Here is a 27,565-nt window from a genome sequence, read left to right as displayed (position 1 = left end):
AATTTTGAATACCCACAAACAAAAAGATTTTCAAAAGACGCAAAACCCTGCCCACCCAAACAGAGACAATGCCTCAAAAGTCCTTGCTAAACATTTTCCAGACCGGCAAACGTGGGAACAGAACCTCACTCTGTCGTGTCATTGGAAACTGTCCCTCCTGAGCATCTTTCTGCATCAAGAAATAAATATACGGAACCAAGAAATACATTTATGACACATTCAAGGGAGGCATTACTTTCAATGTATGATAACTAGTTTGGCCAACCCCCTTTTGTTGGACACTCCGGATTGGGTCCACTGCTCCCTTGTCTGTCTCATGCCGCACAGCAATGAGCATTTTGTTGCAGTGACGTATTTCACGCTGGCTTTGATTATGTACTTACGTTCCGGAGGTGGCACTGCGGGTTACCGGGAATGCGAGTGTTTAGAGACTTGCCAAGTTGCCTTCCAGAAAATTTTACCGCCAGCAAGGTTTGAGAAAGCCCATTTTTCCATGGGGGCGTGGGGGAAAGATTTCTTCATACTCAACCCTGTTTGTTTAAAACGAGAGGAAAGAATTTGGGTGGTGCCCCACCTGGCTCGGACTCCCAGCTCCGCTACCTGTCAGGTGTGTGACCTTGAGGGACGGACGTGGCCTCTCTGAGCCTCGGTTTCCTAGTCTGTAACATCGGGCCTTCCTAGCAATGCATGTGGGGTCTTTCTGTGGGAAGGGTGGACGGAGATTGTCACCCAGGGTCAGGCCAACCCAACCTCTGACCCGGGACAGCAGCAACCACCTTCTAAGCATGACCCATGACCCCAGCAATGTTGCAAGCCAGTTCCAGTCTCTGTACCTCCCATTCCCGTTGCCCCGAACCGGATCCCAGGAACCCGCCCCCACTCGGGAGCCACCCCTGCCCCAGCCCTCCTGCTATATGGGAGCCGGACCCAGCCTGGGCCACTCCACTGGGAATCCAGGATGAGGGCCTTGGCCGGGGCCCTGCCCTCTCTACTGCTGAGGCTGCTGCTTACATCCTCCCCTGAGGCCCTGGGTGCCAACCCCGGCCTGGTCGCCAGGATCACTGACAAGGGACTAGAGTACGGTAAGAAGCTGTGGCTGTTGGCTGGACTGGGGACCCGCTGGGCACCAGGCTGCTCTGGGAACGGTGGAGGACACCAACGGGGTGCTCTCCCTCGGGGCAGCGAGCCGAGGTCAGGCCTTGTCACCCACCTGCTGTGCCACTCGGGCACGTTATTTGTCTGAGCCAGGGGTCTCCCCACTAGCTAACAGGGATAAGGATTTAGAGCAAGCGGTTGATTTGGGGGAGGATGCCAGGAAACAGCACAGGAGAGTGGGAACATGGGATGAGAAAGGGAAGGTAGCCAGGGGACAGGAGAGGTGACTGGGACAAGTCCCCTGGAAAGTTCTTGGTAGAGCTTGGAAACCTCTGTCTTAAATCCAGAAGTCAGAATGGCGGTTGCCTCCAGAGAAAGACAGTGATCCGGAGGGGACGGGAGGGAGCCCGCCGGGTGCTGGGAATGTGCTCTGGGTGGTGGTTACACGCGTGTACGAACATTTAAGAATTACCCGGCAATGCCTTGTATCAATGTCATAGCTCACTCTTAAAAGAATGAGAAGGGGCGCCTGGGTGGCACAGTCGGTTAAGCGTCCGACTTCAGCCAGGTCACGATCTCGCGGTCCCTGAGTTCGAGCCCCGCGTCGGGCTCTGGGCTGATGGCTCAGAGCCTGGAGCCTGTTTCTGATTCTGTGTCTCCCTCTCTCTCTGCCCCTCCCCCGTTCATGCTCTGTCTCTCTCTGTCCCAAAAATAAATAAAAACATTGAAAAAAAAATTAAAAAAAAAAAAAAAAAAGAATGAGAAGTAGGACTGCTTTGCTGAAGCCAAGCGTCAAAACTAACCCATCCAAGGGCCAGGGTGCTGAGGTATTTATACACCAGTCCCCACAGTCACCGCACGGCTGTCCTCACATCCATGGAGCCTCAATTGCCTTTTCTGTTAAATGGGGTGATAATGTTCCCTCAGGCAGGGCTGTTGGGAGACGAGAAAAGGAAATCAGGGAAGGCTTCTTGGAGGAGGTTGGGGGGGGCACAAAAGGTGAGTGGGAATTAACCAGGGACGAGGGGGAGCGTTCTGGCAGAAGGCCTGGCACACGTACTCACTAGAGACAGGACTGCAGCTGGGAAAAGGGAAGACCACTGGTCCTCTGTGCACACATGCCGTCCTTGAGGACAGAACCCTGAGTCCCTCGTGTACCCGAACAAAGGGGCCTGGTAAATGCTGTGTGTTTTGAAACCCTAAGTCAGGCAAAATTTGCCTTTGGTTCCTTTCCGCTGTGTGAATGTATCGTGTTTACTTAAGCCAATCGTCTAGAGTTGGACATTTTGGTCCTTTCCATATTTTTAGAACATAAACCCTGCTTTGCTGCTCCGGGGCCTTTCCTGAGCACCTGCTATGTGCACCACGCCCCAAGCTAGGAGTGCTTGTTATCTGCCCCCGGCCCCTCTTTGCTCTGCAAGGATCTCCTGTAATCCTCAGGCCAGCTCCGCGAAGAGAGTTCTGTTACCATTGCCGTGGAGAAAGTGAAGGCTGAAGGCTTGCTCAAGGTCAGCCAGCTAGAAAGACGTCAATGCCGGGATTCCGTCCCTAAGTCTTTACATCTAGCACAGGCTAGATGCCGGGAAGGACGGGACAGAGGACCACCCACCCACACCCACAGCACTCCTCCCCTGGTGGGGTTGCTGACAAAGACAGTTTCCTCACCCATCAGCTGGGCACCCACATAACAGCACCACATGAAACGGGTGATGCTCCTGTTTCCTGAAGTCACGTGGTACGCAACAGGGGCTCAAGATTCCGTAACTGTCATTAATACTTACAAGGAAGTCGGCCTGTCTCCCTAGAGCAGGTGGGAGCCACTGAAGGGATTAGAGGGGAGGCAGGCAGGCAGGCCAGGCTGATCTCATAGCTTTTTCCTGTCCACAGTGGCCCACGAGGGATTGGTGACCCTGCGGGAGGAACTGCTCAGAATCACGCTGCCTGACTTCACCGGGGACTTCAAGATCAAGCCCTTCGGCCGTGGGCACTACGAGTTCCATAGGTGGGACCTTCCTTCTGCAGGGGCCCTGAGAGGGTGGGGGGGGGGGGTCAGCAGGGGAAGGAGAACCCCAGGACCTCCCTGGGGCAGCAGTGGGAGAGTTCACTGCAGCATTCAGAGGGAGGTCCTGGGGAGGAGTTGGGTTCCCCCATTCATTCATTCATCCAATAAATATCAAAGAAGACCCACCAGCTGTGTGACCTGAGCCTCAGTTCCCTTATCTGTAAAATGGAGATGACACTGTGATAATCTAGGCTCCAGTCTGGCCCCTGGATGTAGTCTGGAAGGGAAGATAGACCTTAAACTTTAAAGACATTAGCCCAGCTCTTAGAGCTGAGGGTTGTACCTCCGGGGGAGTCAAGGAAGGCTTCCCAGAGGAGCCGGCATTGGAGCTGAGCCTTCAGATGATCGTTAGACATGAGCAGCTGATGCCAAAAAAGGGCATGAAATGCTTGCTGAGGCACAGCCAATGGAGGGGGGCAATCCAGTCACAGCTCATCACCCCCTCCCTGCCCGCTACCACTGATGGCTTCATTCTTTTTCTTTTATTCAGTCCATCAGCAAACATTTATTGAGCACCTACTATGTGCCAGGCAAATAAAATGAAACGACCATTGTTTTCCCACTGACGGTCCCACGATATGTGTCGTCTTGGTTTGCTTCTCCCAGCACTCTGTGTCTTTTCTTGAGGCTGGCCCCAGGCTTCCCTGGATCTGATCCCTCAACCCGGATCTGTCAAGGGAGCTGCAAAACGCCAAGGGGTGTGCCTGTAGGCCCAATTCCAGATCCTACCCAGGACCACGAGATTCATGGGCTCTGATCCCAGCTGCGTGACTTTGGGCAAGTGCGGCCCTTTCAAGAGGTTCTATTTCCCCCTCTGTAACAAGGGAACAAGGACAGTGCTGTCCCCTTTGAGAGGCCTAAGTGACATAATGGATGGAACGCGCTTAGCATGGCCGCACAGTCAGGGGGAGCCACACGCCTGCCCGAAGCAGGCTCTGCCCGCCAAGTCCCCGTGGGGTGGGGGTAGGAGGTGGTGGAGATAGGAGCAAGAGCCCTGCTGAGGAGGGACCCAAGCTGGGGCTGACATGGCACTCCGTGCCTCTCTCTCCTCAGCCTGCAGATCCACAGCTGTGAGCTGCCTGGCTCCACTCTGACACCCCTTCCCGGCCAGGGCCTGAGTTTCACCATCTCTGACTCCTTCATCAGAGTCCAGAGCGAATGGAAGGTGCGCAAATCTTTCGTGTAAGTAGACTCTGCTCCCAGGCTCTTGGGACCTTGGCCTTGGTCTTTCTCCCATCCTTCTTGGGCCCAAGGTATTCCCGGCTCATCAGAAAGGCCACTGGGTAGATGAAAGGAGTCCACAGGGACCTGAGCCCTGGCTCTTGGTTAAGACTTAAGCTTTCCTGGTGGGATGATGGGCGAGCTGAATGAGAGAATGCTATTTCTTTTCGGTTTGCTTTCCCCAGGAGCAGACCCCAAGGCAAGAATTCAAGTGCAAGTACTTTACCTGGGAAATGACCGAAGGAAGCGGTCCGGTCCGTGGGGGTGGAGAAGGGAGGCAGGGAGGGAAGGAAGTCAGCCTGGCAGCTGATGGAGTTCAGCCCTCCTGGGGACTTCTGGAAGCCATGCAGGCAGAGCAAACCTCTGAGTTACCCCAACTCAGCCATTACGACCCCTTCTTCCTTATTTGCTGTTGGTCAAGGGCAGCTCCCAGGGGCACAAATCTCTGGCTCTTTGAACTGTTCTCCGACCTCCAAGGTCCTTGGATGGAAGGTAGATGAGTCTACTTGGGCTGCTGTAATGAAATAGCACAGACTAGGTGCTTAAACAACCCTTCCGGAGGCCGGAAGTCCAAGATCAAGGTGTCAGCAGGCCTACTTTCTCCCGGGGCCTCTCTCCTTAGCTTGCAGACGGTGACCCTCTGGCTGTGTCCTCACATGGTGGTCCCTCTGTGTGCAGGCACCCCGGGTGTCCCTCTGTGTCCTCTTTTCAGTGTGTGCTTTTCCTATGAGCGCACCAGTCACATCGGATTCGGGCCCACCCTAATGGCCTCATTTTTTTTTTTAAGTTTATTTTTTTAAGTAATCTCTACACCCAACATGGGGCTGGAACTCACAACCCTTAGATCAAGAGCTGCACGCTCCACGGACTGAATCAGTCAAGCATCCCCCTAATGGCTTCATTTTAATATCATCACCTCTTCAAAGGCTCTGTCTCAAATGTAGTCACATTCCGAGGTCCTGGGATTCAAGCCTTCAACATTTGAATTTGGGGTGGGGACACACAATTCAGCCCATAACAGGAAGGTTGACCAGTCTCTTCCGGATGACCTGACTGTATTGATACTTTAGACCTGCGCTGTCCGATATGGTAGCTTCTAGCCGCGTGTCTTTCCAGAGTACCTGAAAAACAGCCAAGGGCACCTGGGTAGTTCTGTCGGTTGGGCGTCTGACTCTTGGTTTTGGCTCAGGTCATGATCTCACAGTTTCGTGAGTTCGAGCCCCGCACCGGGCTCTGCGCTGGCCAGGAGGCTGCTGGGGATTCTCTGTCTCCCTCTCTCTCCGCCCCACCCCCACTCGCACTGTCTCTGTCTCTCAAAATAAATAAGTAAACTTTTAAAAAAGAAGAAGAAGAAAAGAAAAGCGACTGGTACCAATTGAGATCTGCTGTAAGTGTGAAACACCAGATTTGAGGATTCGGTACAAGAAAGAACGTAAGAAATCCCATGAATGATTCTTATGTTGTTATATGTTGAAATGGTAATATATGCTGTTAAAATTAATTTTACCTCTTTCATTTTGCCTTTTTAAATGTGGCTACTAGAGGGGCGCCTGGGTGGCACAGTCGGTTAAGCGTCCGACTTCAGCCAGGTCACGATCTCGCGGTCCGTGAGTTCGAGCCCCGCGTCAGGCTGTGGGCTGATGGCTCGGAGCCTGGAGCCTGTTTCCGATTCTGTGTCTCCCTCTCTCTCTGCCCCTCCCCCGTTCACGCTCTGTCTCTCTCTGTCCCAAAAATAAATAAACGTTGAAATAAATGTGGCTACTAGAAATGTTTTAATTACCTACGGGACTCACATTATATTTCTACTGGACAGCGGGGCTTTAGAAAGATGCTCAGTAGACAAGTCACATTTATTCACTTCCATGAAAGGAACCGAGCCGTGCTCTTCTGTCCTGGCTTTGTTCAGTTAAAGATCTCAAAGATCTTTCTGTATGAGCATATGAAAATCTACCTCATTCTTTTTTTTTTTTTTTACCTTTTTTAATGTAATATTTTTTGAGGTGAAATTCACATAGCGTACAAGTAACCATTTTAAAGTGAACAATCCAGTGACATTTGATACATTCCCAATGTTGTGCCACCACCACCTCCATCTAGTTCCAGAACGTTTTCATCCCCCCAGGAGATGAACTCCAGACCCATTAAGCAGTCACGGCCCATTGCCTCCTCCCCCGGCCCCAGGCAACCACCAATCTGCACTAGATCTCTATGGTTTGCCTACTGGGGACATTTCATACAATTGGAATGATATCAACATGGGACATTTTGTATCTGGCATATATTATCATCATGTTTTTGAGGTTTGTCCATAACATAGCATGCGTCAGTGCTTTATTCCTTTTTTAAAATGTTTTTAATGTTTTTTTTACTTTTGAGAGAGAGATAGCACACGAGGTGGAGGGGCAGAGAGAGAGGGAGACACAGAACCCGAAGCAGGCTCCAGGCTCCGAGCTGTCAGCACAGAGCCCGACACGGGGCTCCAACCCACGGACCGCGAGATCATGATCTGAGCCGAAGTTGGACGCTCAACCGACTGAGCCCCCCAGGCATCCCAGTGCTTTCTTCCTTTTTATTGATGAGTACTATTTCATTGTATAGAGAGACCACATTAGCCCTCATTCTTTTTAAAGGCCGCATGGCATAGATGCCCACATCTTGTTGAACCTGTGCCCCACCAGTTGACATTTAGATTGTTCATCACCTCCTGCTATTACCCATGATGCTTCTGTGAGCTGCCCCACGCATATAACTTGGCAGGAAGAGCCACAGAGTAAAGTTCTAGAAACAAAATCTCTAGGCCAAAGATTGCATGTGTTAGGATGGATCCCACCAGTCTCCCAACCAGATATGCTCTCCCAACCACGGTGTCTGGGACTTCTGTTTACCCGTTAACTTCACAAGCTTCAAAAACGTTCACCAGGGGCGCCTGGGTGGCGCAGTCGGTTAAGCATCCGACTTCAACCAGGTCACGATCTCACGGTCCGTGAGTTCGAGCCCCGCGTCGGGCTCTGGGCTGACGGCTCAGAGCCTGGAGCCTGTTTCCGATTCTGTGTCTCCCTCTCTCTCTGCCCCTCCCCCATTCATGCTCTGTCTCTCTCTGTCCCAAAAATAAATAAACGTTGAAAAAAAAATTAAAAAAAAAAAAAACGTTCACCAATCTGATAGGTAAAAACTGGCATCATTTTATTTTCATTTTTAATAACTTTTCATATGCTTATTCGCAATTGAACTTCCTGTTTGATATCTTTGATCCCTTTTTTCTTCTCTTGGGTTGTTTTGTCCTTTCCTTATTAATTTGTACAAGCCTGTTCTTTGCGTATTAAGGAAATTAGCTCACATGTTACGGAAATTAGCTCTTCGGCTGGCTCACCATGCGATTTTTTTTTTTTTTTTTTTACTTTGAATACGGAAGGTTTTTTTGTTCACTGAAGTTTTAATTTTCTATGCTGGCCAGTTTATTAGCCATCTCCTTTATGGCTTTTGAGACTTGGATCCTACCTAGAAAGGCTTTTGCCCACTCCTTCCCATAAATAACTAGACCCAGTCTTTCTTCCTGATCATTTGTGGTCTTATTTGTAATAAATCTTTACTTTGTAAAAATTTTTGTAATTAAAGTTTTGATCCAGCTCCGTTTATTTTGGGGTAAAAATTGTGCTTCCTATTTTCCCCCCAGATGGTGGCTGATCTTAGTCTAGGAATCAATGACTGCTTCTCTCACTTCCTCCAGGAAACTACACGGCTCCCTTGATGTGGAGGTCAAGGGCATTACCATTTCAGTCAACCTTCTCTTGGGCAGAGAGCTCTCTGGGAGGCCCACTGTCAGTGCCACCAGCTGCAGCAGCCACATTCAACATGTGGAGGTGGACGTGTCGGGAGACTTGGGGTAGGTCACCATCGGGACCCTGGCCAACTTGATCCCTGGGTGCAGCCCGAGATCCACCCAGCCCGAAGCCTGGCTTCTGATAAGCATAAGTGTCCAGGCGTCATGCACAGGCACATCACAGGCACTTAGAAGTCATTCCTTGGAGGACCCTGCTGAGATGAACAGAGGTAGTTTCAAGCCAGGAATGCTGGTGGGGACCACCATCAAGGGAGTGAAATCTGATTACTGGAAGAACACAAGGGCCTTTGGCCAAAGGAGAGGGTGCGGACAATAAACAAGTGCTTGAGTACATCTCTTTGAGTCTCAGTTTCCTTGTTTAGAAATATATGGATTCTCAAGCCTCTCCTCCAAATCTACTGAACTTGATCGGGGTGCAGCAGGGGGCTGGGAGACCAGATGCGCTGAATCAGTGAACGTACTGGGAGCTGGGGACTCTGGATTTCCATCCTGTCCAGAATTCTGTCACACAGCAGGGCACCAAGACGGGTTGAGAGGGCTCCGTTGGAGACTGGCCTGGTCCCTCTGCTGCCTCACTGCCCCTGCATTCGGCAGAACACAGCTGACCATCCTTTGTGCTCCTCTCCCCAGGTGGCTGTTGAATCTCTTCGACAACCAGATTGAGTCCAAGTTACGCAAAGCGTTGGAAAACAAGGTAGGAATGTCCACGCGGCTGGTATCCCGCCGTGCCATGCAAGGGTGAGGTGTAATTCCTCACCGACTTCTGGTCCTAGATGGTCAGGAGGGCTGGCCCAGACATACTTAGGCCCAAGGCCCAGAAAGGACAAATCACTTGGAGCCAGTGTGCAGTCAGGCTGGGGCAAAATGTGGGTCTCTGGACTCCAAGTGGGTGTGGTCAGGCAGAGAATGGTAAGAAGTTCAGCCAATGGTAAAACAGCAGGGACCGAACAGAGACTCCTCCCCTTCTCTCTGCTTGACCTTGCTCAGGGCGTGCTCCCCCCACCCTCACTGCCCTGCACTCCATAAGGCCAAAAAGGAAATTAACACTTAGGTGCCTGCAGACAGCAGGCAGGAAACTTGGGGAACGTGAGAACCGGGTGTTCATGAGCCCCTGCCTTGGACGGGAAGGCAGCCACAGAGTGTCGGTTTTTCCCATTAAAAAAAAAAAAAAAAATTACGTGAAATCTCCAAATTTTGAAACCTCTGGCTAAAACAAAGAGGTTTCACGTTAAACACTCATTTCATCCCCAAAATTCCTGAGGTATTATGAATGTGGAGCTGTGTCTGTAGCAACGATTGTGCTTGAGAAGGGAGAAAGTAATGAAGGAGGAAAGAGGAAAACACAGACACACACACACACACACACACACACACACACTCACACTCCACCTGGTCCAACGTCTGGTCTTGTTTCATAAGTTTATTTATTTATTTTGAAAGAAGGAGAGCACAGGAGGGGCAGAGAGAGAGAGGGACAGAGAGAATCCTAGGCAGGTTCTGCATTGTCAGTGCGGAGCCCGATGCGACGCTCGAACCCACGAACTATGAGATCATGCCCTGAGCCGAAATCCAGAGTTGGCCACTTAACCAACTGAGCCATCCCGGTGCCCCTGGTCTTGTTTTGAGTGCCCCCTGGTGGTTGAAGCGGGAATAGCAGACAGACCCCACAGATGGGAATGGCAAACTGGATTCTGTTCCTTTCCTTTTTCTGGAGTCCTGGGGTGTAGGTGAGCTGGGGACATACGCTAACCTCCTTGTGCACCCCATTTCCAGCATGCCATGGCTTTCTGAATAGGACACAGTATTCTTCCGCAGTGTGGGTGCAAATAATGACTAGTAATATTATATAATATAGTGATACATTACGAGTAGCGTTGATATAATAATTGTCATGGTAATTTATTAATTATTGTTTTGATCAGTTAATATAATGTGAACCGAATATATCACTGTATAATTATTCTTTTTTTAAATTTTTTTAAACATTTATTCATTTTTGAGAGAGGGAAAGACAGAGACAGAGCATGAGTGGGGGAGGGGCAGAGACAGAGGGAGACACAGAATCCGAAGCAGGCTCCAGGCTCCAAGCTGTCAGCACAGAGCCCGACGCGGGGCTCGAACTCACAAACTGTGAGATCGTGACCTGAGCTGAAGACGCTTAACTGACTGAGCCACACAGGCGCCCCTAATTATTCTTATTTATAGCAATGGCAGCTATTTATTGAGCCTGTGGTTTGGCCAGAAGTAGTGTGCTAAGCACTGAACCATTGATATGCCATTGAGTCCCAACCACAACCTTTGAAGAAGGTGCTGTTTTCTACATTTGATCGAAGAGGCTCTGAGAGGTAGAATAACTTGCCCGATGGTCACCTTGCTAGTGAGGAGCTAGGTGGGGTTTCGAACTTCCTAGAACATGGAGCATCTTGTACCAAAGGCCTCACAGGGGCTGGGTGTCTCGTGAAAGATGGAGATCTCACCTGACCCCTGACCTTTATGGGTCTTCAGAAATCTCCTTCTTCCAAGGAAAACTAAGAGCCTGATACAGGACCTTTCAAATTCCTCACTCAGGAAGGGATATGGTATCTGACCAACAGGGTTAAGAATAAGCACTTACTGGGGCGCCTGCGTGGCTCAGTCGGTTAAGCGGCCGACTTCGGCTCAGGTCATGATCTCGAGGTCCGTGAGTTCGAGCCCCGCGTCGGGCTCTGTGCTGACAGCTCAGAGCCTGGAGCCTGTTTCAGATTCTGTGTCTCCCTCTCTCTGACCCTCCCCCATTCATGCTCTGTCTCTCTCTGTCTCAAAATTAAATAAATGCTAAAAAAAAATTTAACAACAACAACAAAAAAGAATAAGCACTTTCTACATGTTTGCTCTCTGAGCCGTATATATGCACTGTCTCATTCCCTGGTCCCCCCAAAATCCCTGGGAAACAGGGATTGGCCTTGTCACTGGATCCTGTGTGTGAGGACTCGAAAGCAGGGAAAGATTCTTCAAAGGTCACACAGCCAGCGGGGGGACCGAACAGGATTTGAACCCAGGTTTGCTCAGCTCACGTACTACACCCTTACCCCGCCTCCCTGGGAGGCCCTACTACAGGTCTGGGCGTGAGGGCCCAAGGGCCTTCGCTCCCCCCATCGTGCAGGTCCCCTCCAGGGGGTGGGGCATCCGGGGGGCCTTTAGGAAGGTCCGATGGGCCTTTGGAGGAAAAACAAGAAGGGGACAGGCTCCAGTGAGGCCAGCAGCGTTTCCTTGTTCCCGTGAAATCAACCATGACTATTGTTCACCACACCTTTCTTTGCTTTTTGGCAGCAACCTGATGCCAAGCTCCTCTCCCCAAACTGAGCCAGCTACAAAAAAGGAGGCTACGATCTCACCTCTTGCCTGCCCTGCCCCCAGCATAGTTCCTTCCCCACAACCTTGTGCCTGATTTATGTCTGCTCACCCTTTAGCCTGCCCTTAAAATGTCACCCCTTGAAAGAAGGCACCTGCAACCCGCACACAAGGCCAGGGCCCCACCCCATGCTCTCGGAGCCCACCCCGCCATGTTCCTCTCCTTCCTCTATGCGTGGATCCTTCTTTTTTTTTTTTTTAATTTTTTTTAACGTTTATTTATCTTTGAGACAGAGAGAGACAGAGCATGAACGGGGGGAGGGTCAGAGAGAGGGAGACACAGAATCCGAAACAGGCTCCGGGCTCCGAGCTGTCGGCACAGAGCTCGCTTCGGATCCTCTGTCCTCCTCTCTCTCTGCCTCTCCCCCGCTCACGTTTTCTCCCTCTCAAAACACTGAGTAAAACATTAAAACAAACAAACAAAACGAAAATAGTCTCTTGACTGATTGACAATGGACTTCGTCTTTCTTGCATAAAACATTGATCTGCCCCAAGTTCCGGCTCAGATTTCTCTAACCACAATGAGAATTGGAAGACCTTTGCAAAGCAATCCCAGTGCAGAATCCTTCTAGATTTTTATGACTTTTTTTTCCTCCTAAGCTTTTTCCTGTTCACACCAAGAACGTCTCTTGGTTCTCTCAGCATTTTCTTTTTTTTTTTTTTTTTTAACATTTTTTTTTTTAATGTTTATTTATTTTTGAGACAGAGAGAGACAAAGCATGAACGGGGGAGGGGCAGAGAGAGAGGGAGACACAGAATGGGAAACAGGCTCCAGGCTCCGAGCCATCAGCCCAGAGCCTGACGCGGGGCTTGAACTCACGGACCGCGAGATCGTGACCTGGCTGAAGTCGGACGCTTAACCGACTGCGCCACCCAGGCGCCCCACTCTCAGCATTTTCTTTAAGCAGCTCACCTTTCCCAGGCATTTCTCTTTGGGTTTCTCAGCCACATTTCGTGGGTTTACATAATAAATAATTTGAGCGATTACAAGAGCACGTATGGCAAACTGGTTTGGGAACATACATTCCCGACGGTCTAGTTCTGCTATTCAATTCTAAATTCTGGGAGGCCAACACCTCCCAAAGGAAAGTATCTTTCGCGGTAGTATTTCAGGAAGTGCCTCCGGCCGCCGTCCCCTCACCAGGCTGGGTCACGGACCACCCAGCTCAGATGTCCAACCCCGGGAACAACTTTGAAAGATCCAGTTGGGCCCTATTGAGGTCCACATGGGACCTACATGTTTTTGATCGTTTCTGTTTTCTGACGCACGGCACGTGGTAAGCACTGATACGTTTTTGTAGAATCGTTGGTCAATGAGCAAATACGTGAAAGGCCGTGACTAAAGCGATTAACACGATGGCAGACCAAAGCCGGGGGACCCGCTCAGGCCTCTCCTCTCGTGTTTTTCAGATTTGCGAAAGGATCCAGAAATCGGTGGCCTCTGACCTACAGCCGTATCTCCAAACTCTGCCAGGTAGGGCCATCCCACCCGTCCCTGGGATACTCGCGCATATACATACCTCATAAAACATTAAAGGGGACAGAAACGTGGAAAGTAATCATTCTAAGTCCCCTTTTCTCCCCCAGTTTTCTCCCAAGAGGTAACCTCTGTTTAGGTTTTGTATATGCAAATTTTCTTTTGTATATGCAAATATAAATATACACATGCAGGGGCGCCTGGGTGGCTCCGTTGGTTGAGTGTCTGACTCTTGATTTCGGCTTAGGTCATGATCTCAGGGCCATGGGATTGAGCTCCGCATCCGGCTCTGTGCTGAGGGCGGAGCCTGCTTGGGATTCTCTCCTTCTGCCCCTCCCCCCGTGCGCGCGCGCTCGGGCGTGTGTGTGTGTGTGTGTGTGTGTGTGTGTGTGTGTAACCCTGGAACCCATTCGGGCCCCAGGCTGAGCATACTACCCTCTTCATGGCTAATCCACCAGTGGGACAATAGAACCATGTCATCTCCTTCTTGGAAAAGCAGCTCTTTGCTGTGGGGCTGGGCTGGGTAGAAGGTCTGGGGGCAGAGGGGCAGGGAGCCATGAAGAAAGTTACAAGGATGTGGGTCAATCAGATCCCCCCTCACCTGGCTCCTGATTCCGCCCCTCTCCTGGTTCACAGTCACAACAGAGATCGACAGTTTCGCTGGCATTGATTACAGTTTAACGGAAGCCCCTCGGGCAACAGCCCAAATGCTGGAGGTGATGTTTAAGGTGAGAGGCCCAGAGGAGGGGCTGGGGTGGGCTGCGCCCCAGGGTGGCATGCCCTCAGGGCCGGCCCTCACGCGGGGCCTCCTGTCTCTCCGGCTTCAGATCTGGCCCCATCTCCCCAGCGGTGCCCACTGTGTTGAGGGCAGGGCGATATGGAGTGATGGGGAGGGTTTCAAGAGCCAGAGTTCCAACAGGCATCTTACAACCCTTAGACCTTGAAACCCACGCTCTTCCCTTCCTTCATCTTGACCACCACGCAGGTGAGGTCAATCAGAACCCGGCTAGGTGGTGTAGACGGTGGTGTAGAGGGTACTATGGGTTAATATGCCAAAGCTGGGGAGCTTGTCATTAAGGGATTCTGGACCCTTAGGAAAACGCCTTTCGTGGTAGAGTTTCAGGCAGTGACTCTCGCCAGTGCCCCCGCATCAGTCTATGCGAGCGATTGCCTAGCTCAGCTGTCCAGCTCTGAGATGGACTTTGAAAAGTTCAAATGCATCCTATTTCTCTTTCCAGGGTGAAATTTTTAACCGCGATCACTATTCCCCAGTCACCTTCCTTGCTCCTGTCATGAGTCTTCCTGAGGAGCACAACCGAATGGTCTACTTTGCCATCTCTGATTATGTCTTCAACACAGCCAGTCGGGTTTATCACGAGGCAGGGCACCTGAACTTCTCCATCACAGATGACATGGTGAGAGTGGTGGCAGAATAGCACTCACGAGTGACAGTGTAACCTGTCCTTCTTCCTTCTTTCCTTTCTACCCCATTTACATCAGTGAAATGGGAAGCTGTCGTGAAAAAAGATTAAGACAAGGAAATATACAAATTGGCACAATTTCCCTTTTCTCTTTGGCCGCCAGAAAGCTCAAGTCAAAATTCTCTCTCCCTTAGAACTGTGAAAGACTGTGGCTTCCTTGTCTGTGTTTTACTTTTGCCCAGTCTAGACCTGTTGTTCTAATTCATATTTTCTCTCATGCTTGGTTGAGGAGGTTTAAAAAAAAAACTGAAAAAAATTTAGTAAATGAGGCAGGATAATAAATACCCCGATAAATGCATATAATTACATGGAATAGGAAATTAAGACCAAGTTACAAGTAAAGTACAATTAAAGAAAACACTGTGCCCCTAAGTTGATTTTTTTTTAATAAAAAATCTCTCTGGGAGCTTCCTTGTAGCCAAAGTGAAAAAGGTCCGTGATCTAGTGATTCATGGTAGAAAGAAAGGCAAAGTCTTCCTAGAACTTACCTCTAAAACACTTGTCTTAAATGGGACTTTTTGTCAGGAATCTCAAATTTTACCATGGATGACATCTTTAATAATTCTCAAGTTTCTTTAGTATTTCTGGGTCTCAGAAAATTATTTCTTTTTGTAAAGCTGAGGCCTCATGAACAGCGTCGGGATGATGAGGGAAGCACAGAGTGCGGCCGGCTTGGAAGGTCCAGCCGGCTCTGATGGTAGATGGGGGCCATGTGGCAGGTGGAGGGAGTGGCTTTTTGTCTTTTCATTGATTTCTCACACATGCACACAGGTCTTTTACTTCTGTTATCACATTTGAGTAACCCACCCTGCCTGTGGTGCAGTCCCTTTTTTTTAGTGGATCGGATCAGAATAGCTGTGTTTTTTTTTTTTTCAACGTTTATTTATTTTTGGGACAGAGAGAGACAGAGCATGAACGGGGGAGGGGCAGAGAGAGAGGGAGACACAGAACCGGAAACAGGCTCCAGGCTCTGAGCCATCAGCCCAGAGCCCGACGCGGGGCTCGAACTCACGGACCGCGAGATTGCGAGATTGTGACCTGAGCTGAAGTCGGACACTTAACCGACTGCGCCACCCAGGTGCCCCAGAATAGCTGTGTTTTATAATAGTTATGCTGGGCCTTGGGCTAGGTGCGTTGTTCACACTGTCCCATTTAGCCCTCACGATGACCTGATAAGCAGGGACTACTATTATCCCCATGCTACAGATGAGGAAGTTGAGGCTCAGAGAGGTGAAGGGAATGGCCTGAGACCACACAGTAGCAAAGCCGGGAACCATACCTATTACATCTTTGTGACTGCAGATCGCACCCTCACTCAGGACACCGCATGTCGCCTGTGTCCCAAGGAGAGCGGCCGGGACCCCGGCGACTGTTGCCATAGTAACACAGGCAGTCAAGAAACTACCGTCTTGAACATCTCCCCCCTCCGCCACACCTCCTTATTCTGACACCTTCAGCTCCAGCGGGAGGACCCTAAAACCGTGTCTCTTTGCTGCAGGTTCCTTCTGGCTCTACTATCCGGCTGACCACCAAGTCCTTCCGCCCCTTCGCGCCCCGGGTAAGCCTTCTCTCAGCCCTGGGCAGGTGCAGGCCAGGCTCACTAGCCTCCGGGGGTTTCTCTTTAAAACCTCGGTGCTACTCTCAGCTGACCAAGGCCAGCAGTGAAGCCCCCAGCGGGGGCGGTGCTTCGTTCTGGAGGCTTGGGGGCTTCTCTCCAAAGCCCAAACGACAGACGCCGGAGCCCCATGTCTCGTGGGGCCACAGGTGGCCCGGTCTTTTACCGATGGTATCTGAGAATCCCAAAGAATGCCAACACGTCCTGCCAAATGCACCCTGATTAATAACATCATTAATAATAACATCATTATTAATGACATTAATAATTACAGCGGGCACGTGAGGGACCAGGCACCCTAACAGTAAATAAGAAATTTGTTTATAACCACACTAAATTCTCATAGCTCCACATTCAAAACACATAAAAGGTTCTAGAGTGGAAAATTTTCCCATCTGCTCCTGGCCCCGAACCCCCCCGTGCCCACCCCCAGTATATATCTTTCTGGGGATGTTCCGTGTGGATCCAAACAAACGCCGTGAGTCTTTTCCATTTTTGTACACAAACAGAAACGTACCACACACGTGATTTTGTACCTTCCTTTTTCGCCTTACTGGCCTGGGAGATCATTCCGTCGAGGTAGATAAGGAGCTTCCTCACTCCTGTTTCCACTGGGTATCCAGCCTGCCATCCGGTGGACTTCTGTAGCTTAGCCCGTCTCCCCTGAGGGACCCGGGGGTTGTTTGCACTCATGGTTACATCAGTGCTGCAGGGACTCTCCTCGCAACTCTGTCATCATGGGGCTAAACCTCACTGTGCGCGGCGTCTCATCTAACCCGACAGCAATCCACCTGTCCTCTCCCCCACCTTCCCAGCCCCCCGCAAGACACAGCTCAGACAGTCAGGAGTGTTGAACAGGCCTTGGAGAAGCCTTGCAGGTGGCTGAGGGGGTTATAATGGGAAAGTTTTTAAACTTAAGGTCCTGCAGTGCCTGGGTCTCATCCTTCCCTAAGGTGCCCCCCATAGGCTCCTTCTCTCTCTTGAGCTCCAGAACCACTTATCCGGCTACCAAGTTGTCAGATTTGGAGAGCCCTCGGTGGCTCCAACATCCTTTTAGCCCTGGAAAGAGTAGCAAACTCTTCCCCTCCCACTTCCTGCTTACATCAGCCTCGACGTGGCAGATGCAACTCAGCCCAGCTTCTCAGTAAAGCCTTTTACCTCCCCAACCTTCTAAATATCTCCCTTTTACTGTAGGATGCAGGTTTTATATTTGCATAACAAAAAAGGCTCACAGGGACTGTTGTTCTTTCCCCTAAAAAGGAACAAGTCTTGCCCCCCAATTAAATTCCAGTTAAACAGAAAACCGTGAGCACTGGTGAAACTGTGCCATCTAGTCTGGTCATATTTCAAAAACGGAGGGCGGGGGGTGGGGGGGTTCTGGTCTCCGCGTGCACAGTTTCCCCGAGTGCAGGGAGGGCCCGAGACGCAATAGGTCTCTCACCTCATGCCCCAGGAGGGATGGGGCATGAGAAAATTGGCCCGACCTTTCTGGAGGACAGTTTGACAATACCTGTCAAGAGCTTGAAAAATATCCCTGCCCTTTGACTCAGCAATTCCACTTCTAGGAGCGTCTTCCACCCACCTCCCCAAAATAGCCAAAGGTACACACAGGGGTGATCCTTATCATGGCGAAACCTTGGAAACCATGCTTTTCACTGTGGTTAGATCAGTTACAGACCCACGCACAATGGACCCAGTGCAGCCACAAGATACATGATGCAGACTCCAGATGTCTGATGACAGGAAAGATCTCCAGGTGACCCATTAAGAGAAAGAAGAACAGAGCATTATTTTGTGAAAATAAAATCAATCAAAAAGCATTCTCAGCTTTATCTGACTCCCTTTGGGGCGCCCTTGGCAAACTTGCATATTTCCTTCTCTTGGCATAATCTCCTCATTCTGTCCCCCCAGTTAGCCAGAATGTACCCCAACATGAACTTGGAGCTCCAGGGAACAATGGCCTCAGCCCCATTCCTGAACCTCAGCCCTGGGAATCTGTCCTTGACCCCCCAGATGGAGATTGAAGGCTTTGTGCTCCTGCCCAGCTCCGTCAGGGAGCCTGTGTTCAGGCTTGGTGTGGTAAGGTTCAAAGCCTTTGCAAATGCTGTTCCCTTTTTCTGCATGCTCTTCCCCCTACTCACCACCTGGTTAATTCCTTCAGATCTCAAATATCGCTTCCTCAGAGAGACCTTTCTTGATTACCCCTTACCCTTGACCCACCTTAGGCCCCCTCTCATTTTCTTTCCTTAAAGCACCCTATTATTATAATTGCATAGCAATTATAAAGATACTTATATAGTTGTTGGCAGGTTTATTTGTTTAATGTATGTGTCTCCCACTAAGTGAGACTGGGCTATCGTTAGAAGGAAGGTGGAGGGGGTCTTTGACCTGTTTACTCTGCATCTATATCTGACCCCTGAAGATGACATTTCCCAGGCGCCCTTGAACCCTGGTTTCAGGCGAGGTCAACCAATGGAATGTACCATCAAGAGGCTACACGTGGGAGGAAGGAAGAAGCCAGAATATTTCTTCCTCTTTCGATTCTGGACAGAGACTCGGGCATTGACTATTTCTCCTCGGTGGTGGCTTTCATAACCCCAATTCCTCCTTCGGTTCTTCTAGTCCTGGGGTAGAAGTAGCTTTCTGCCTTTGCTAGTCTCTGAGTCACCCCTCTAACTTTTTTTTTTTTTTGGCTTCTTGTCAATTGCATCACTTGCATAACCAATTCCCTATATTAAAGTCCCTCTGAGTTAAATATTGAAGAGTGGTCTCTCCTTTCTCCTGTCCAAGAGAGAAGGGATTCTGAATCCTTTTGGGTTCCTGCCCACCGGACAGAGAACTTTGCTCTCTTGTTTTAGATCTGAAACTCAACCACACAGATTTCTGGAAGGGTAATTGCTTCTAGATGCTGTATCTGCAGTTTGATGTTATTGTTACAATTATCAAATTTGTTGTTTCATGGATTGTACATTTAATATGTTGTACATATTGTAAACTAAAACAAAATTTTATCATTATTATTTTTTATTATTGTCACCACTAGGGCTGATTCTTAGCCCTGAGATAGCTAAAAGCGATCCCTTTAGAGATATCCAGGGACAGGCACCCTACACCTTCTCGCGGTAGTCTGTTCACAGTTTAAACGCGTTCATAGTCAGCAATTTCAAGTAAAAAATGTTCAAGTCCAAGTTCAAACATTTATCGAGTACCTGGGATGAGCCTTCTAGGAGCCTACAGTCTAGTGGACAAGTTCCCGCTTTAACTTGCTCAGCTGTTTGTTTAAAGGAAACAGTTGGTACTAATAGTGTCCTTCCCGTAGGGGACAACCTTTCTCATATAAAAACCTGTTTTCTTCTACTGGAATTCCCAGACTACCAATGTGTCTGCCATGTTGACCTTCAACACCAGCAAGATCACTGGGGCCCTGAAGCCAGGAAAGTAAGTCAGCTTCCTGCCCACATGGGGACACTCAACTAGGCTTCGTCCATCTGGACCCTCTAGCTGATTCTCTGTAGCTGGGGATGGGGCTGTGAGCAGAGCCTCCGCTCAACGTTGGGGCCCATGACTGGGGAAGGAAACTTAAATTTTACATGAGCTGTTGCCCCACGGGTCCTGCCTCCATAAACTTCCTTCCCACCTAATCCCCATTACTTCCACATTTCTAAAGAATTTTTGAAAAAAATTTTTTTAAAAAATGGGGCGCCTGGGTGGCTCAGTCGGTTGAGCGCCCAGCTTCGACTCAGGTCATGATCTGTGGTTTGTGCGTTTGAGCCCCACATCCGACTCTGTGCTGACAGCTCAGAGCCGGGAGCCTGCTTCAGATTCTGTGTGTATCTCTCTCCGCCCCTCCCCTGCTCACACTCCATCTCTCTCTCTCTCTCTCAAAACTGAATAAACGTTAAAAAAGTAATAGTAAATAAAGAATTAACTAATACTGCTTTTGTTTAGCCTGTGAATTTTAAACATCAGCTCTGTTGACTTTCTAATATCAGATAAAGATTGAGTTCCTCTACACGACCCATCTCCCCTCTGCAAGCCTTCACAATAAGGGGTTATCACAATAAGGGGGTTTTGTTATTTAATCGTCTTTTTCAGTCCCATCCTTACCCCATCCTTGGCTCTGTGTCTTCTCAAGCCAGTGCCTCCTTTCTGGGGACCCCCACATCACTTGAGTGGAAATTCCCACGGGCATAATGACCACGTCTCTGAGTCTTCTCGGATTTGTTACAGGGTGCAAGTGGAACTGAAAGAATCTAAAGTCGGAGTATTCAATGTAAGTTCTTACTGTTTTTATTGATGAAATGTTTAAGGTATTAGTTAATTTCATGCATTTACTAAGCAATGCTATGGCACCCATCAGTAGAAAATAGAAGAATTAGGGGCGCCTGGGTGGCTCAGTCAGTTGAGCGTCCGACTTCGGGTCAGGTCACGATCTCACGGTCCATGAGTTCGAGCCCCGCATCGGGCTCTGTGCTGACCGCTCAGAGCCTGGAGCCTGTTTCCGATTCTGTGTCTCCCTCTCTCTCTGCCCCTCCCCCGTTCATGCTCTGTCTCTCTCTGTCTCAAAAATAAATAAATAAATAAATAAATAAATAAATAAATAAATAAATTTTTTAAATATAAAAAAAATAAAATAGAAACATTAGAAGAGCTGCTTTCTGCCCTAGAAAAGGGTAGAAGTTCTCGAAGACTTGAAACATAGGGCCAAGGAGCAGTTACATCCCAATACAAGATATCGGGTGCTAGCTCTCATTGGATTAATCTGAATCACGTGGCCGTTCTTTAGACACTCACTGTGGTGAAAAACTGGACAAGGCCGATTGACCAAACATGGGTTTCATCTGGACTCCTGGGGCCAGGATGTGGGGTCTCAAACCGTACGGACTGAGCCTGGAAAGGAGGGGTCCCCGGGGGGGAATAGGAGCTCCGTTATTAAAACCAGAGGAATGGATTGTGGGGCAGGCTAACCCAAGAGGTGATTCCACAAGGAGGAACAAACAGTGAAATGGATGGCCCCATATTGGAGGAAGAAAGACCGTGGGAACATCAGTATGGGAAGAAGTAATTAGGGAAAAGTCTCTGACAAGAGGGAAGACAGGATGACTGCAGTTCCTCCTCAGGCCAAGCAGGAGATGGATAGACTTTAACTTGCAAACACCATCCCGCCTTCACTGGCCCCTCTGGCCAGCCACCCCCTGCCTTCTGCTGCCCAGACCTTCCCTTCCGAACTTACCAAGTAGAAACAAGCACATAAACCCTGGGGAGAGATGCTATCCCCAAGGACCCCAAACGATGACCTCTTTCCGTAACAAAGGAGGAAGGGACACGCTAATATTGCTTCTGTGCGTGGCATGAAAAAGTGTTCCATGAGGTGGGGCGCCTGGGTGATTCAGTCGGTGAAGCGACCAACTCTGGCTCAGGTCATGATCTCGCGGTTCGTGGGTTGGAGCCCCGCGTCGGGCTCTGTGCTGACAGCTCAGAGCCCGGAGCCTGCTTCTCGTTCTGTCTCCCTCGCTCTCTGCCTCTCCCCCGCTCATGCTCTGTTTCTCTCTCTCCCTCTCCCTCTCTCTCAAAAATAAATAAACATTAAAAAAATTAAAAATGTTCCATGAGGCGAACCGTCAAATGTAAAGATTCACAAAAAGTCATCTGGCCAGAACAGAGGATGTAGAAAGCAAGAATGGTAGAATCAGATAAATTCAGGTTCAAATGTGGCCCCTGCCGCTCAGTTTCTGAAAGTCACTTTCATTCTGTGGGTCTCGGTTTTCCTGTCTGTGAAATGGGGGCAGTAATATCAACTCCAAAGGGTTATTGTGAAGATTGAATCAGATGTATACGTCCTGCTCTGAGCCCTATACCGGGCGCATGGTGAATGTTAAAAGTTGGGTTTCATAACTTTCGTCTTGAAATTTTTTCCAAAAAAAAAAAATTCATTCAGGAAACCATTCTGTGAAGGAAAAATTAAATTGTAAAAAAAAAAAGAAAAGAAAAGAAACAGAAAGAAAATTAATACTAAAGATAAGGCTAAGCCAAACCCTGATATTCTTTCTCAGGAAGGACAGTTGGGTGTGTAATCTTTCAAATGTTTCTATCCCTCTGCACGCACGTAAATGTGCATCTCAAGATAGTTTTATCTCATAAAATAGTAGCATGATGTAGCCATCTATCTGAAATTTGCTTTTTTTCCGTCTTTTTTGCCATGGCAGCACGTAGAGAATTAGCTGAGCCCAGGCAAAATGGCGCGTGTGGTCACGGTTGTCTCTCTCCTGTTCTCCACCAGGTGGAGCTGTTGGAGGCGCTGCTTAACTACCACATTCTCCACACCCTCTACCCTCAGGTCAACGGTAAGAATCACTATGGATTTTTCCAAATCAAGGACAATACTCTTTGGGGGGAAAGGAGCTGGACTTGGAGATGGGGAACAGGGCTCTCCTGCAGGTTGAGTGACCTTGGACTAGTCATTTCTCCTCTGAGCTTCAGCGGCCCGTCTGTGAGATGGGCATACTAGAGGTGGCCTCATCTCCCTCCAAGGCTCTAGCGAAATTTGGACACTGAGGCAGCTCTTTGGAGCACAGGAAACCTCCTCCTGAGAGAGAAGGAGGGGCCCACAGAAGTGCCCCCTACACCCCGAAATGGCAGGCAAAAGACAGAGGACCAAGTTAATACAGAGGGCACGAGGCGGCCCATCTCTGAATTTCCCAGTCAATTGCCAACTCCCTAATCAGAAAATAAAGCATAAAGCCCTAAACACTGTTTCCACAAGGACCTGCTTCATTTGGCTGCCACAGAGGGCAGGACAGGGGCGGAGGGCAGAGAGCAGGTGCCCGCTAGCTTCTTCGCATGAGCGTGTGCTGCCCCATCCCGGCCACTCCTCCCATACGGCACCGTGGCTGGTATTTCAGGCTCCTATAGCAGCCTGCCTGGGTTGACATTCCAGCTCTGCCAGTTTCTGACCTCGCACAGGTTCCTTGGCCACTCTGCGCCTCAATTTCCTTATCGGTGAAATGGAAATAATAGTCTTATCTACCTCATAATCTTTGGTGATAATTAAATGGGAATATACCGTGTATAGAGTCGGCAGAGAGGAACTTACCTTACAATTGTTGTTTATTAACAAATCTCTCTCAATGTTATGCCTCAACCTCCAGAGAAGTTGGCAGAAGGCTTCCCCCTCCCTCTGCTGAAGCGCATTCAGCTCTATGACCCTGTTCTCGAGATCCACAAGGTCAGTGGGCTCAGGTGGGCTTTTGAGGTTTTGGGGCAGGGGGGTGATTAGTTTTCCAAGTTCAGGGGCCATAGCTCAGTGGGTCGGAGCCAGCCCAGACTTCCAGCTCAGAAGGCCTGGATTGGGGAGGGATGCCCCGGCATGGCTAGATGCCGTGCAGTGATTGACGTGTCCTTCAGAGGTGGTACCCCTACCGGGGCAAGAGGCATTTGACACGGTCTGTTGCCCCCACTGCCTCCCACCCCCTCCCACCATGGGGGAACTTCAAGACCGGCTCATTTTGAAAACACTGCCATGGCAACAGCCCAGGTTATGAAAGCCATTTGTAAGCTTTGAACATTTCTTCTAAATTCTTAAGCGGAGGAACGTTATTATTAATATAGGTTTGATGTGCTCCCCCTCATAGACCATCACCCCATACCCCCCCCCACAGTTACTCGCGGACCGCGAGATCATGACCTGAGCCGAAGTCGGCCGCTTAACCGACTGAGCCACCCAGGCACCCCTCTAGGTATTTCAAAAATGCGTTCATTTGTTTGTTTGGGACAGTTGCACTCCTGGTGCCCAGACCCTTTTTCTTTCTTTGCTGTTTCTCTTTTTTGTTGTTGTTGTTGCAAACTAGTCCTCGGCGCTCCCATGTTAAATACCGTTCTATCCATCAGAGACCATAACCTACTGAACGATTTCGATACCAAGGAACACGTCTTGATTGTTCACTCTCCTCTTCACTATGCTGTCCAAGCATGTTCTGGTCTGTCTGTGCCCACGGTTCAGGCTATCTTTCTAGAATAGCATCTGCAAGGTGGGACGACTGGGTCGGCAGCCCTGTGAGCAGCAAAGGAGATGCCAGATCGCATCTGGTCCATCGTCAATATCCAGCACATAACAGTCACTGAAGAGAGTGAAGGGCAGCAGAGTGGTCAGGGACACTGAGACACTGACCAACTGCTATATTTGGGAAAACCAATATCCAAAGTCCTTTTGGGCCCAGAGATGCTCAACATTCAACTCCTGCTGAGTGATTACAAGGAGTCAGACAGCTCGTTATTTAAGTCAAAACTGACAATTCACACAGCTGGCCTCAGGATGGCACATGGGAAATCATCAGAAGATTTATTCTACACTATCATGCTCATTAGAATTTTGAGGTCATTTGTTTGACCTCCAAAGGCACGGGATGGGTCACTGTGGGAGAGAATTGGACTTCGCCTGGAGTTCAGAGTTCCCGCCCCTTCGGGTGATGGAAAGTTACCAGGAGGTAGGAGAGTAAATCCCAGCCGCGCACAATTTTGTGTTATTCGCGAAGGAGGGAAAATTTAGATGACACAAAGGACATTTATGAGGCCTGCCAGGAAGCAGCAGCTTGGGAAATGACAGATAAATTGCCACCTTAGAGAAGGTGGCTGGCAAAAGCTGTGCTTTATGGAGACCTTGGGGATGGAGGTACGTTCGCGATTTATGCACTGACCTGTTTCTGCCAGAGCTTGTGTTTCCCCAGACGTGGGCCTCCCTTTAAGCGGAGATACATCTTTCCGGAGTAGAGGAGGCTTTTACCATCTTTTCCTGTCTTGTCTCTCCCAGGACTTCCTGTTCCTAGGTGCCAATGTCCAGTACATGAGAGTTTGAGGGCAAGGAGAGAGACGGGGGCTTGGAGGCCACAGCTAAATCGGCAAGTTGCTTTTCCAGATGTGCAGCATATTCCCGGAGATTCTGAGAAGACGAAGATTTTTCCGTTCTCAGATCTGGGGGAGAGGTCTGCCTGGCCCCGGCCCCCACACCGCTCCTCTTCAGCAGGTGCACCCACACCTTCTCTGACTCTGGACTTCACTTTCCCCCCAAGATTGGACCATCTTCCCCCACTGGCCTATACTATCTTTAAGGGCAGACACCATCAGGTCCCTGTGCCTGGCATGTAGTAGGTCCTCAATAAATATTTATTGAATGGTTCAATGAAGGAACCACTTGGTACTCTCGCTGAACCTCCCTACCACCCACCATCTTTTGACTGAGGGGTCTTGGGATGGTCAGCCCCATCCATGTTCTCCAAGGCTCAACGCTGACCGCATTCCCCTTTCTCACTGGCTGCTACTATGGGAAGTTCAATGAGGAAAAAGGGGCCACTCAGCCCTGGACCTGGTAGTGACGCCCGGTCTGTAAGGCATTTTGTCCATCACCGTGCTTGGGCAGCTCATGGGCGCACCTCAATATGTGCTCCCGTCCTCACTCCCTGCCTGCTGCAGCCGAGGGAGCCGCTGGGTCTCCCAGAGCAAACCCTCAGCCTCCCGCTGTTCTCCCCACTGAAATGGGTGTAAATTAGGAAGAAATGGATCCCTCTAGGTTTTCGGTCCGACCCCAATAAAAAGCTCATCCAACTGTTGTTTACGAGCCCCCAGCCTGGAGGAAGAGGCCATGATTTCTAATCACTGAACAACCAGCCCTTGATCAGACTTACTAAAGAGTCATTTCCAAGTTATGTAGTTGGGCCCCCGGGGACTGGGAATCAGAAGGCTCGTTTGATATTTTTTTTTTTATTGGGTTAATGAGCAGATGGATGGAGCTGCCGGCTAAGAGATAATTCACGGGGAATAGACCCATTTACCCTGTGTGTGACAGAGCTGCCTTCCGAGATGGGACAACGCTCTGTCACCCAGCTGCTGACAGGGTGGGCCATGGTCTCACGCGCCCCCTCCTCTTTCCTTTGGTTCACTTGTCTGCCTGCATCACCCATCCCTATGCTGCACAGGTGACAGACCTGGGCTTCGTCTATTCCTAGCCACGTGGCCTCGGTCAGGTCCCTTCCCCCTGCCTCGGGATCCTCATCTATAAAATAAGGATTGGGGCGCCTGGGTGGCTCAGTCGGCTGAGCGTCCGACTTCAGCTCAGGTCCGGATCTCGCAGTCCGTGAGTTCGAGCCCCACGCCGGGCTCTGTGCTGACAGCTCGGAGCCTGGAGCCTGTTTCAGATTCTGCGTCTCCCTCTCTCTCTGCCCCTTCCCCGCTCATGCTCTGTCTCTCTCGAGAAAGTCTCTGAAAAATGAATAAATGTTAAAAAATTTTTTTAATAATAAATAAATCAATAAATCAAATAAGGATAATAATAACAGTAGCCACTTCCTGGGGCGGTTATAATGGTCATATTAGGTAACCCACGTAAAAGGATTTATTTAGCTGTAGTGGGGATTCGACGTTTCTTGGCTGGAAACGTGATTACCGATCATCTCCTCCTCACAGGCTCAACTGACCCAGTTCCAGTCCCCACTTGCAAGAGTGTTGCCCCGGGTTCTGTGGAAGCCTGACTTGCTTTGGGCCCCCGGGCAAAGCCTGTCTGACTCCGTTTCCCCACCCATTGACTGCGTCTGGGAATCCCTCCTTGCCGGGTGATGAGGGACTCCATGAGTTCACGTCAAGCCCTGGGGGGTGTGGGGGTCATACTAGGTCCTGGTAAATGGCCAGTGTGACTATCCGCCATCTTGCTTTGGGCTCCTCAGAAGCAGACCCTGACACAAGCACGTGAGTATGAGTAGTTTCTTTGGAAGAAGTTCCAGGAGGAGAGAAAATGGGATGGGGAAGGGAAAGCAGCCTAGAAAGGGTATGTGATCAAACCAACGGTGACCACAGCGTAATCCCACCGGGGAAACTCTGGAAGCCAGCACAGAACACTCCTCAGAGTATACACCCAAGGGCCAAGGGAGCGTGAATATTTATACACCATCTCCCGTCACTCGCTGGTTGAGGGGAGCTCCTGGTGGACATTAGTCCCCTAGTTCTTCTAGTCTTGGCAGAGAAGGTTCTGGCAGCCGTAGGAACCTCTCAGGCAAAGAAATACAAGTGCCGGCAAGCAGAAAGGGGGTCGGTGTCCACGGCTGTGGGAAGATGGGTTGGGGCACTGATATGGTCCTACAATGGGGTAGGAGCTCACCAGCTTTAAAATCCTGGACATGCTAGAAAACGGTTTGCTACCATGCCTGGAAAAGTTGTGGGTTGTTCTCCTATGCACGTGTTTAAGACACTCAGCCTAGTTTGCAAGCAAGCCTGCATTCTGAACATTCTAGAACATTCCAGCACATCCCAGGGGACGGCTCCAAGAAAAGACTCAGGGAAACCCAGGCAAGTCCTTGATGAATGTGGGGCAACCGTTTTGCTCTGAGACAGGGGAAGA

At 49.7% G+C, this 27,565-nt stretch overlaps 1 protein-coding gene across 1 annotated transcript; it reads left to right on the top strand.

Moving 5' to 3' along the window:
• The first annotated feature begins 903 nt into the window (after nt 1–903).
• Nucleotides 904–25,361, top strand: LOC101097963 (lipopolysaccharide-binding protein). Its single transcript, XM_003983473.4, has 15 exons — nt 904–1,082; nt 2,983–3,097; nt 4,211–4,339; nt 8,106–8,261; nt 8,850–8,913; nt 13,020–13,083; nt 13,723–13,814; nt 14,325–14,501; nt 16,066–16,125; nt 18,094–18,261; nt 19,553–19,620; nt 20,413–20,455; nt 22,463–22,526; nt 23,331–23,407; nt 24,989–25,361. Exons 1-15 carry the CDS (start codon nt 959–961, stop codon nt 25,031–25,033), a joined length of 1,446 nt encoding a protein of 481 aa, XP_003983522.3. The 5' UTR covers nt 904–958; the 3' UTR covers nt 25,034–25,361.
• The last annotated feature ends 2,204 nt before the right edge of the window (nt 25,362–27,565 follow it).

Source organism: Felis catus, chromosome A3, assembly GCF_018350175.1.
Source record: "Felis catus isolate Fca126 chromosome A3, F.catus_Fca126_mat1.0, whole genome shotgun sequence".
NCBI classification, from domain to species: domain Eukaryota; kingdom Metazoa; phylum Chordata; class Mammalia; order Carnivora; family Felidae; genus Felis; species Felis catus.
This window is presented reverse-complemented; position numbering and strand designations above follow the sequence as displayed.